Source organism: Sceloporus undulatus, chromosome 2 (assembly GCF_019175285.1).
Source record: "Sceloporus undulatus isolate JIND9_A2432 ecotype Alabama chromosome 2, SceUnd_v1.1, whole genome shotgun sequence".
Classification (NCBI taxonomy): Eukaryota; Metazoa; Chordata; class Lepidosauria; order Squamata; family Phrynosomatidae; genus Sceloporus; species Sceloporus undulatus.
Window position 1 is genome coordinate 24,769,097 of NC_056523.1, and position 12,959 is coordinate 24,782,055.

Sequence of the window (12,959 nt, forward strand, 5' to 3'; positions counted from 1 at the left end):
CCCTCTCTCATTTTTTATTTTTATTTACCCCAGGCCTTTGCTGAGGCCTGCAAAGCCTGCCTTGCATGCAGGCAGTGCCCTGGCCTACTATAGGCCAAGTTTAGGGGGCCTGATGCCCACAAACGCCAGCTTCCAAAGGGCTCCGGAGGGCTTTGGAAGCCGGCAGCCAGGGAGGCACCCCCGTGCCGGCTTCCAAAGGGCTCTGGAGCCCTTTGGAAGCTGGCAGGACAACCAGATAAGTGCGCTGGGTTCCTGGGGCTCTCTTGTTACCGGCGTACAAGACGGCCCCCAACTTTTGACCCCATTTTAGAGGGTCAAAAAGTCGTCTTGTACGCCGGAAAATACGGTAAGTATGCCTAATGTTTATAGCATGTTAATCTAAGTGCTGTTGTGCTTTCAGGAGCAACTGTCACAAGTTCTTGATGCCATGTTTGAAAGAAGAGTTCAGCCTCAGGAACATGTAATTGACCAAGGAGATGATGGAGATAATTTTTATGTCATTGAACGGTAAGACTCCAAAATGCTGCTTTGTTATGTTGCTTTAGGATTTTCATGTACCACCAAATGGTATATCAATGTTTTAATATATTAGCTAAGAGTGCATTGGCAGGAAATTGTACTTTATATTCTATGTATTCTTTAAAAAAAATTAAGGGAAGAGACTTTTAGTTTTATGCTGTGGTTGAAAGGACACATAGTTAAAGGGCAATACTGTGGCCTTCACTTTATGACTCATGAACCCTTTGGAAATTAACACACACAAACAACGCATTGGGGTCCCTTAGAGTATATATGTTTACCGTGTACATCGCTTTTGTTACCTATCAGCAAATTTGTAGGTACTGTATATATTCATGTATAAGTCTAGAAATTTTGGTCAAAAAATTGACCCCAAAATCATGGGTCGATTTATCCATGGCTCAATGTAAGTCCTGTACAATGTAAGTCCTGTACTCATATACAGTGGGCCCTTGGTATACTTGGGGATCCGTTCCAGACACCAGGCCAAAGACCTTACATTCTATTGTCTGAGGCAAAACACTAGCCATTACATCTCTCGTCTTAGGAAAAGGCAAAGAAGACTGCTTTACTGCAAGGGTTGGAGGAGGTATTCAAAAGATATGTCCCTGAAGCTTCTGATGTTCCTTTTCTGAATATCTTTATGGAGGTGACCAAGCTTGACTAGGCTAAACCTACTGTTTCTAGACCAAGCAGCTGCTCAATCATTTTAAAACATTATTTCCCTCTTAAATGTCCTCACAAAATTATAGGTCCCCTAATAGATACCCTGGTTTATTTTCAGCCATCTCCATTATGGCCTGGGCTTTTTACCTCTGGCAAAAGAAATCCTGCCTGCTGTCCCGGAAAGGAACCGAAGACTCAGACAAGGCATTAACAGCTACTAAAAGCCTCAGCCTTTATGGCAGACACTATCCTAGTTTCCCAGCTGTCCACAAGAACACAGGCAGTCATAATTCTAGTCCATAGACAAATTTGTTTGAAGCATTGGCAGACTGACTCCAGAGCCAAACATAACCTCACCTTTGAGGATACAAAACTTTTCAGCAAATCCTTGGAATTAGTCTTGGTAGAAACAAAGAACAACAACAAAAAAGCCTTGACATGAACCCCTAGAAGGGAGGACAGATGGGCTGTCCTTTTGCCTCAAGTTCAAATTAAGAAGGCTACAGGGGCCCTCACCTCAGTGAAATGAGAAGCACCAATGCCTCAGATAGTGACAACAACATGCCCAGAATAGAGCAAACCTACAGAATTTAATTTCCTTCTCCTTCACAGGCCAGCCAGATGCCAAGCAGCCCCAGTGACATCAAATTTCTACAAATGAGGGATTTACCTTAAACACTTTTTTCATGTTTGGGCACCCCAGACAGATGGGTTTTGGAGACAATAGGAATGGGCAACTGTCAGACTTTGTTATAACTTCACCTTCACATGGTCCCTCCAACATCAAAGAGGGTAGAAAAGCTAGCCATGATCAATCAGCCCATATCATACCTTCTCAAAAAAGGGGGTAGCTTCAACATTATTGGTCTACCTACCCATCAGACCAAGTGGGACAACCCATCATGAGGTTGTCTTCCAACCACTCTGAGAAACAACAGTGTTGTGGTAAGCATCCAACAGTTAGCTTGTATGAATTTTTGAAAAGGCATTTCAAACTAATTGGTGGCACTTTGATTGGTCAAGGGGAAGGCATTCCCAGCTCACTACTGAAAGTCTGGATTGTTAATTCCTTCTCTAAGGATTAGCAGTGCAACTACTTCACAGTAATAGTTTAAATACAGTTCACTAAAAAATCTGAATAGAGGATAGGAGGAAATCCAGCAGGGCATGATACCTTAGAGTTTAAACAAGGAAGATTTAAATTACAGCAGACTGACAGCAGTGGAACCTCTGAACAGGGAAGAACAAATAGTCACATGACTGGCATCCTTATATACCCCCTTTCTATGAAATCTAATACCATAGTTGGTTATTTCACAATTTAGAAACGTTTTTGGTTTGCCTGACTTGTGTTTGTCCTAATCTAGAAAATCATGATTGAGCTTTCCCCTTGGACATGTATATTTTCTGTAAGTAATTCCTAGGCACCCTGTTTTCGTTGGCAAATGTGCATCTGTCTAAATTGGGACATTTGACTCATCTCCTCTAGCTCTCTGTCTGGCTAGACCAGGGATGGGAATGATTTGACCTTCCAGAGGTTGTTTGCTGCAAAATCTCAGCAGCCCTAGCTAGTTTAACTGGTTATGAGATATGCTGAGCTGCAGTCCAACAATCTGTGCAGGTCTTCATGATTTCTACTCCTATGGTGGAGAGAACTCTGGAATTGTTACACTAAAACCTTTCAGCCCCTCTGCCTTTTCAAGGTATTAAGTTCTTACTTTCTTATTGTGGGCATTTTGTTGAACGCATAGCCTCTTGCCCTCTTTAAATATTAATTATGTTTATACCAGCTGTAATTTAAAAAAAAAATCATATGCTTTAAACTTTCAAAAATTTATATAGCTGTATGTAGACCAGTTCATTTGTATGTTGACTGATTTCTTTAGCCCTTGTGTTTTTTGTCAACTTGTTCGATTGTCCCGTTACAATGACAGTTTAAGATTCGCCTGGAATCATTTCATACCTGCAAATGTTAGTTCTATATATGTTATTTTCATATATGAAGATTACCATTTTGCATAGCTTGGGAGCTAATCATGAAACAAGTTGATATTGCTTTGAAGGCTAACAGTCATGTTAGTGTTCATCATAAAAAGGCGTGAATCATTAGAAAGAGAGGAAGACCACATGCCAGATAGTTAGGCTCAGTCAGGGAGGAGATGGCCCTGAGCCTGCAGGCCCTGAGAGAGGTTGAGGACAGTGGATCTTGGAGATATCTACAGGGTCACCATGAGTTGAGGTCGACTGGAGTGCAATTAACAACAGCAACAGCTTACTGATAAACACTTACTTTATTCTACTACAAATAAAGTAAATTATGCATGTTTATGACTTCCTGTGGGAATGGAATGATAACAAGTGTAAACCTAAGGAATGTGATGGATAAGTGGCTGTGGGAATTGAATCCCTCAGGATCTCAATCCAGCCCAAGTCTGAGTCAGTGCAAGAATATTTTCAGGGACAAATAACATTTCTCAAAATGGCTTAAGCATGCATTTGAGAAATCTAAAAGATTTGGAAAGTGCAGCAGCTTGGAATTCTGCTGAGGTTTTTTTTAAATGAACTGGGATTCAGCTTGTCTTGTATACTAGGATGTGTGTAATGATTTTATGTGGATCTGCTTCTTCTTCATGGTCTCTATGAAGCACACAGATGGGTTATGCTGCACCTGTGCAGCATTTCTGGATCCTACTGGAATAGCTAGGGAAGACTTTTTGGCAGTAGCTCTGCCCACCCTCTATTTAGACAGGATGTCTTCCTGTCCTTTCCCAGTTCCTTTTGTCCGCTGCGTGAGCAGCTTAGGAACCTCGCTCAGGAATCATTCCTTCCTTAGCTTTCGCTTTCGTTTACTGCGTTTGCTCTGACTTCGATTTGTCTTTGACTGCTCTTTGGATTGTGATTTGGACTGATTGACTGTAACACTCAGACTCCTTGACTACTCTATCTTTTCATCCCTCGGCTTGGTTGAAAATGTCTGTGCACTCTTTTAAAAAGTGCTCTGTTTGTGGGACCAACATCCTGGCACTCGACAGACACTCCTTGTGCCTCCTCTGCCTGGGTGAGGGCCACGTCCCTGCTTCCTCCCTTCACTGCATGGCCTTCACTCCGCAGGCAAGGAAGAATAGGGAGATGTGCCTGAGATCCATGCTCTATGCACAGATTTTGAAACCTCCCTCCTCCTCTAGAGCCTATGCCAAGGCTGCCGCCACTAAGGGCAAGCTCTCACCTTTGGCTTCTGGGGTCCCTGCCAAAGCTACTGCTGCCAAAGGCACTACCCTTTTGTCTCCTCCGAGGGTCCCTGCCAAAGCCACTGCATCCGAGGACAAATTTCATACGGATGTCTCTGGGACCCAAACGCGAGACAAACAGAGGTCCACGGACCAGGATGTGGCTGGCCACCCATCCTCATCAAAGAGGAGTAAGTCTTCTGATTCCTCCAAACCAGAGAAAAAGAAGCACAAGTCCCGGGACAAGTCCAAGGACTCATCCCATCACCCCGGGAAAAAGCCCCGTCTTTGCACAGACTCCGACATCGACCATTAGTCTCATACCGACGTGCCAGCCCAGCCTGCTGACACTGACCTAAGCTCGATACCATACGCCCAACCAGCGCTTCAGACCCAGATGTCTCCTGATCCCGACCCTCAAGCCTGGTTCGAGATGGCCACCTTTTTGCATTTCCTCTCCGATCCCTACCAACTGTTGGAAGGTGAAGAGGAAGCTTCCCCCCTCACCCATGCGGTGATTCCAGACCAACTTTCTCAGGCTTCGGAGGTCATTTGCTTCGAGGATGAACAAGACTATGATACGTCCTCTGTCATTCCTGAGCCTCCTAGACGAGATGTCATCTTTGATCAAGCTACAGGCTCTTATTTCCTGCCTCTTGATCCGTCTGATGTTTGTGGTGGCCGGTTCGTCTCAACTTTCCAACCTGTTGAACCTACCAAGGTCACCAACTTTCCAACCTGTTGAACTCCACCAAGGTCATCTGCTGCATCCATCCCATCTCAGTCTCACCTCTCCATGGCCTCCCGAGTGGAACTGGTCCGTCCCATGCAATTGACCTCTGCTGTTCCTTGCAAATTTGCCCTTCATTGCCGGTACCGATAGCCTCCCAGGCCCTCTCAGCCCGGACTAGGACTAGATCAGCTTCTGCTGAATCCACAGACCACTATGTCTCGGACTTCACTCGCCCTCTTCAGCCATGTTCTCTTGCTCTCCTCGAGACTCCTTCTCCCTTGGACGACATTTTCTCCTTCTCGGAGCAGATGACCCGGATGGGCAAGGCCTTGAACATTGAAGTCCTCTATGCAAACACTCAAGCCCTTGACCCCATTGACGAGAGGGTTTGTGACAAGCTCCCAACTCTGACCTCTATTGCATTCCTGCCATCTATGTCCAGAATCGCAAAGTGTTCTTGGCCCACTCTGGCTATGGCCCAGCCTTCCACCAGGAAATTGGACAATCTCTACCACATCACGCTCTCGGAAGAGATTTGGCTCTTTGAACACCTTCACCCGAATCCGGCAAGCGTAGAAGCCTCCCAGGTCCGCTCAGCCCCGAAGATGGCTCTGACCCCCAATGACAAAGAGGGTCGTAAGCTTGACACCATGGCACAGAAGTCCTCCGCCGCTGCAGTCTTGGATCTCAAAATCCAAAACTCGTCAGCATGCATGGCTGCCTACCAACAGCAGCTTTGGGGAAAAGCTCTTCCCCTCTATGAAGACTTCCCTGAGGACAAGAGAGGGACGGCCATGGCCATCCATGCAGAGGCCCATGCATTGGCCATAGTCCTCAGACTACCAACAACAGCGCTCCCCCCCAACAACAGGGAAAGCACCAGCAAAAACAAAAGTACAAACAACCCTTCCATAAGAAGGATCCAGAACAAGGCAAACGCCGCTTCTGAAGTTCCCCAGCACACTTCGTTTTGTCAACCCCCTTTGAGGATCGTTTGGCCCACTTCCACCATGCTTGGGCCTCCATAATGTCTGACTCCTGGGTGCTCTCCATCGTCTGATGGGGTTATGCCCTGGAGCTTCAATCTTCACCCCCCAAGGGGTATCATTTTCACACCCCTCCAGACACCCTTCTCGACGAAGTGCACTCCTTGCTTCAAAAAGGGGCCATCGAGCCTGTCCCCAAGCGGTATCCTTCTCGCTACCCTCCCCCCCGACACCCTTCTTTGCGAAATGTGCTCTTTGTTGCAAAAAGGGGCCATCAAGCCCGTCTCTCCATCCTGGACCCGACATTGTCTATTTTCCAGATGTTTCATTGTTTCCAAAGCTACAGGTGGCCTCCATCCCATCCTGGACTTGCGTTTCCTAAACTCCTTCATTGCCTATAAGCGTTTCTATATGGTAACCTTGGCCTCCATCTTGCCTCTTCTGCAGGAGTCAGACTGGTTTGCCACCTTGGACCTTCGAGATGCTTATTTCCACATCGGCATCCAAGAAGACCACCGGGACTTTCTTGCCTTCTCTGTCGGCCCCAACTGTTTTTGGTACTGAGTACTGCCCTTTGGACTTTCCACCGCACCAAGCGTTTTCACAAAGTGCATGACGATCGTAGCTGCATACCTCCACCAACAAAACATCATCGTCTTTCCTTACTTAGATTACTGGTTGTTCATGGCCCCGTCCAGACAGATGCTCCCCTCCCATCTCGACTTGGCACTCTCTCTTCCATCATTTGTGACTCATGATCAACAAAGAAAAGTCCACCCTCTGCACAAACCAGTGGGTGCGCTTCATAGGGGGGGACCTTGGACTCCACGACCTGCAGAGCGTACCTCCCTCATGACAGGTTCCTCAATCTCAGGTCTGCAATCTGTCGTTGCCTTGCCTCCTGGCGCATCACTGCCCGAACAGCTCAGGTGGCCCTCGGCCATATGGCATCCAGCACATATGTCATGCCATGGGCCCACCTCCGCATGCGTCCCTTCCAGTCATGGCTCCTCTCGGTCTTCAACCCTGCCTTCGACGACCCATGCAAGTGGCTCACCGTGCCAAGGCCTGTTGCCCACTCTCTCCACTGGTGGCTCGACCCACACAATGTTTGGGTGGGCATTCCCTTCCTGCCGCCACAACCTCAGTCCTCACTGACCACCAATGCCTCAAACACAGGCTGGGGAGCCCATTTCAATGAACTCTGTCCACGGCAGAAGGTCTCCAAAAGAGCGCCAGCTTCACATCAACACACTCGAGATGCTAGCGGTTCAAAAGGCACTCAAGGGCTTCAGACCCTCCTTGCAGAACCAGGTCGTCCTCCTCCTCAATGACAACACGACTGTGATGTATTACTTCAACAAGCAGGGCGGTACCAGGTTGGCCACCGTCCTTGGCCTTACTCTTCGAATCTGTAACTGGTGCATCTGGAGACAGATCACCTTGCAGTCCATACATCTCCCGGGAAAGGAGAACAAGCTTGCAGACAAACTGAGCAGAGCTCCAGACTCTTGTCACGAGTGGCAACTAAACCCTCAAGTCGCTCTCCGCCTGTTTTCTCTATGGGGAACCCCAGACGTCAACCTTTTTGCCTCATATCTCAACGCTCAATGTGACCACTTCTGCTCCAGGATCTCTTCACCTCAGTCCCGAGGGGATGCCTTCCTCTTCCAGTGGTCCGGCAAAATGTTCTACGCCTTTCCCCCATTTCCTCTAATCACCAGAGTGGTAGCAAAGCTATGCACAGACAGATCAGATGTGATCCTGATCACTCCTTGGTGACAGAGACAGTCGTGGCTTGCCCTGCTTCTCCACCTCTCCTAGAACCATTTCTGGCCTCTGCCTCTCTGTCCCAACCTTCTCATTCTTCACAACAGTCGGGTTCGCCACCCCAACATGGACACTCTCCATCTCGTGGCGTGGAAGATCCGGCCTTGACCTGACTCTCGGTACCGGTCCAAGAAATAATTTTGGCTTCCTGAAAGCCTTCCACTCAACGCTCCTACGCCCTCAAATGGGCTAAATTTTTTACTTTTCTGTCCTCAGTGGGACTCACCTCTTTGGAGGTCACAGTCTCTGTTGTTGTGGACTTTGTCCACCAGCTCTCAGCATCTGGATTTTCTATCTCGTCCTTAAAATGCTACCTTGTGACCATTTGTGCACAATTTCAATTCTCTGGCTGCTCATTCTTCTTCACTGACCCACTGATGAAGAGCTTTTTCAAGGGCCTTGCCAACTTGAAACCACCGGCAGTGATCCCTACCCCCGCTTGAGACCTCCAGCTTGTCTTGGCAACTCTTGCTACCTCACTCTTTGAACCTCTGGCTCCTCACCTGGAAGACAGCCTTCTTGGTAGCCATCACCTCAGCACGCTGTGCCAGTGAACTCTGTGCCCTTCGTATGGACTCCCCATACTTGAAAGTTTTCAAGGACAAGGTCGTCCTCCGTCCAGACATTTCCTTTCTACCAAAGGTTGTGTCCGTCTTTCATCTTAATCAAAATATTGTTCTCCCAACGCTAGCCCCGAACCCGACCACCGACACCGAGTGCAGACTCCACTCCCTTGATGTCAGGTGGGTGCTAGCCTTCTACCTTGACAGGACTGCGTACTCTCGTCATTCTCCCAGACTCTTTGTCTGCTGTTCAATCCCCAAAATGGGGCTTCCAGTCACACCTCAACGTTTCTCCAAATGGGTGACTGCCGCAATCCTCCTCTTTTATGAGATTTGCAGGAAGACTCCGCCTGCTTGAATTTGAGCCCAGGGTGTTAGCGTCATCTTCAGCCTTCTTCTCCGGAATTCCCTTGGAGCACATTTGCAAGGCTGCGGTGTGGTCACAACCTCTGACCTTTATCAAGCACTACAGACTTGATACCAGACACCGACGTGAAGCAGCCTTTGGCAGATCTGTTCTCCTTTCCGGAATGCACGAAAGGTTAGTTGGCACCTGTCGAATAATGACACTCACACTGTTTTTCTGGTTTTATAATTGTTTATTGCCAGGACGCTCCCTCCTCCACACAAGGGAAAGCTTGCCAGTCTAACCCATTTGTGTGCTTTGCAGAGACCATGAAGAAGAAGGACAGGTTGCTTACCTGTAACTGTAGTTCTTCGAGTGGTCATCTGTGAATCCACACAAATTCCTCCCATCCACCCCTCTGTTGTGTCCTTCTCTCTTCCTTGTCTGCTCTTACGGTGGACCCTTTGGAACTGAGAAAGGGCGGGAAGACATCTTGCCTATATAGAGGGTGGGCGGAGCTACCGCCAAAAAGTCTTCCCTAGCGATTCCAGTAGGATCCGGAAATGCTGTGCAGGCGCAGAATAACCCATTTGTGTGGATTCGCAGATGACCACTCAAAGAACTACAGTTACAGGTAAGCAACTTGTCCTTATCTCCCAAACAAATAGTGACGCCTGTTATTTAAGTCTTTTTAATAAAAGTCAGTTTCCATGTGTGATGGAGTTGTTATGATTATGATTATGATTAAACTTTATTTATATAGCACTGTAGATTTACACAGTTACTGGGCAGACATGGTTTCCTGACAGCCAATTACAGCTCGGGCTGACTATGAGGGAGGGGCTGCTGGGGAAGGCGTAGATAGAACAGGCAGGAGTGAGTGACTGAATGGAATTCAGGGGAGTGGGAGTCACTTAAGTGGGAGATAAGGAGAGAGTTGAAGGGAATTGAGTTGAGAGGAGGATACTGAATGGGAGAGAAAGTGCATTGGAGATTTTAAAGAGGAAACTGTGAAATGCCTGCAACTGTTATATTGTTGCAGCCATACCACTTTTAAACTATTCTACCTAAGCTACATTAGTGCTAAATGTTATTCAGTAAAGGCAATGTTAATCTGTTAAAATAGAAGCCTCTGCCTAAATGAATTCTAAACCATATAGGCACATATGCTATCTAAGATATTAAACATGCTATCTAAGATATTAAACCTGTAAGAGGAAGACACTTGGGACCCTAGCCCTCATACATTTAGGGAAAGTGTATTAAGAGTGGATGCTGGGCGGGTGTCATTGACGAGGGGCCTTCAATACCTTAAGAAGTAAAAGGTAACCTCAAGACATAGAAAGAAGGAGCTCACATCAACACCCATGTTGTGCTTCAGGCTTGGATGGATGTTTTCTAGATACTGCTGAAAATCTGTGATTATTTAATCCTTGTTGTGGTTGTGGTGGTGTGCCTTCAAGTCATTTCTGATTTATGGTTGACCCTAAGGTGAACCTGTCACGGGATTTTCTGGGGCTGACTAGATGTGACTCACTCAGGGTCACCCAATGGGTTTCCCTGGCTGCGGTGAGAATCAAACCCCCATCTCCAGAGACCTAGTCCTATGTCCAAACCACTACACCACTCCGGCTCTCATTTAATCCTTAGATTTTATGGAAAGAAAGTGAATCATGTATGTTGCATACTCATATTTGCATTCATTCTTCTTTAGCTTTGTGACTGTTGTAACCTGTTTTACAAAAACAGAGCTCCTACCTGTTGTTGTTGTTGTTGTTGTTGTTGTGTGCCTTCAGGTCAAGGTATCTGTACAAGTTAGGCATTTGGGCAAAAAATCAAGATGTGCTCTTGCTGAGAGAGGTGAAAATACTCCAATCCAGGCAACACTGTAAACTGAAAATCTTTATCTTCATTTAACAACACTTGACCAAATATGGTTTAATCAGAGTATTTTCTTTTACAAGGAAGATGTGCTGCAGCCTTTAGTGGCATAGGGGAAGAAAGTTCAGTGAATTTTGCCTTGGGCAGAACTCTGGTAATACTGCTTCAAGTAGTATGTTGATCGTTCTTTGGTGGGAGCATTTTGAGCAAGTATTTCTTTCCCCTCTCTATCTGTTTTGCCATCTACTGTATAGTGGAATGAGTGGTCTACTTCATATATTGTTTCAAAGCAATTAATAAAAAATATTCTGTAAAATATTTGCAAAATACCTTGGATGTGGCTGTATTTCACTTACAGTGGAACATACTTTCTAAATAAAGTCCAAGCTAGTGAAAAGAAAAATACCAAGTTGTTTTGCAGGCAAGATACATTCTGGCAGAGCATGTTCTGTTCAAACCATAGAGGAGAAATTAATTTTACCAAGAGGAGAATTCCTTTCCTTTCTTATGTTTTTTACAAACTGATTTTTTTTTTTTTTGTTAATAGTGATTTGCATTTGATCTAATGCCCACGGTTTGTGTTTCCCATCTTTCTAGGGGACTGTATGATATTTTTGTAGCACGAGATAGCCAAACTCGCTGTGTAGGCCGCTATGATAACCATGGCAGTTTTGGGGAACTGGCCTTGATGTACAACACTCCAAGAGCTGCAACAATTGTTGCCACAACAGAAGGGGCCCTTTGGGGATTGGTAAGTTTTCTTGGGGGATATTGACTTTCATTTTGCTTGTGTGATGCAGTGTTAAATATTATATGTACAGTACTCTTGGGTTCTCTACTTAATACCCACCTTTATGTATAGCATTATGCTAATTCCTGGTTTTGTTGTGTTTTTTATTTATTATATTATTTTCACTTAAACAAGAAATAGGGAACTGGTGTGCTTTCTAGTTTTTCTCAGGTCTTTCCTTTATTGCCTCTAATTGTTATGGGAAGGGTTTTTTCCAGGAGGCTTAGAGATGGAAAGGGAAGGATTAGCTCTCTCTATTTGGTCCCTGTCTGTTCTTGTCTTGTATTGCTGTCTTCTGCTGCAGCTATCACCAACCTCAACTTCAAGTTGAGACCATAATTCCACAGGAATATGATCCTTAACATTAAAAAAAAAAAAAAAAGGTTTCCTACCCCATCTTACAGTTTCCAAGATTGGGACCATACTGAGACTGTAGTAATTCACTCATTAGCTTCTCAAACGATGATGATAGAAGCATTATATTATTAGCAGTTCTTAATACAGCGCGCCCGCACCGCCGCACCACCACACACAAGCCCCATTGTTTCCAATGGGGCTCAAGCATAGGTGGAATTCGCCTTACGCGGAGGGATCCGGAACGGATCCCCCGCGTAAGGCGAGGACAGATTGTTATCTTAGTTAGCAGCTTCCTATCTGAACCAGAAGCTGTAGAAACAGCGTGGAGAATGTGTGGTCCTCCAGACGTTGTTGGACTGCAACTCCTAAACATCCCAACCAACATGGCCAGTTTTGTTGTTGTGTAACATTAAGTAATTTCTGACTTGTAGAGATCATAAGGTAACTGTTTCATGAAATTTTCTTGGCAAAGTTTGTTCAGAGGGAGTTTACTGAGGCTGAGAGAGTGTAATTTGTCCAACACCACACAGTGGGATTCCATGGTGAAGCAGGGATTTGAACTCTGATCTCCCAGAGTCCAGCTCTCAAACCACAATACCATGCTTGGCTATCTTACGTTTCTTACATAAAATGTTTATTAGGTGGCTCTCTGGAACTTTAGCCTACTCAGCATAAAGTGGTTTGAGAACAGAATGTTCATACGGACTGCTGGCTGAACATTGGGAAAAAATATCCTTGAATTTACATGTCTTTTGGGGGAAAATTAACCTTATTTAGCACGTGAACAACAGAATGGTTCGATAGGGTTGTAGTTTTTACATGTTTGGTATCTTTTTTTTAATCTTTCAATGTCAAACTTAATTATGGAGTATTCTATCCTTTGTCTCTTTCTTTCTTTCTTTCTTTCTTTCTTTCTTTCTTTCTTTCTTTTGTATTCTGGCACAAGGGGTTGTTGTTCAAGAATACTCCCTGGTAGTCCAGATTAGGCCTGTAGGTCTTTTCACTCCAGCCAAGTATTAACTATGCTAATTGCTTAAGTCTTTTTAGTGGGCATCTGTATG

General features: G+C 45.5%; 1 protein-coding gene across 1 annotated transcript in view; it reads left to right on the forward strand.

The window, feature by feature from the left end:
- The window catches only part of PRKAR2A (protein kinase cAMP-dependent type II regulatory subunit alpha), a 101,458-nt gene that overhangs the window by 72,665 nt on the left and 15,834 nt on the right, over window positions 1–12,959 (forward strand). The window contains exons 6-7 of the mRNA XM_042447443.1: window positions 401–507; window positions 11,349–11,502. Of these exons, the coding sequence (XP_042303377.1) occupies window positions 401–507; window positions 11,349–11,502 (261 nt within the window). The remainder of the gene's footprint in view (window positions 1–400; window positions 508–11,348; window positions 11,503–12,959) is intronic.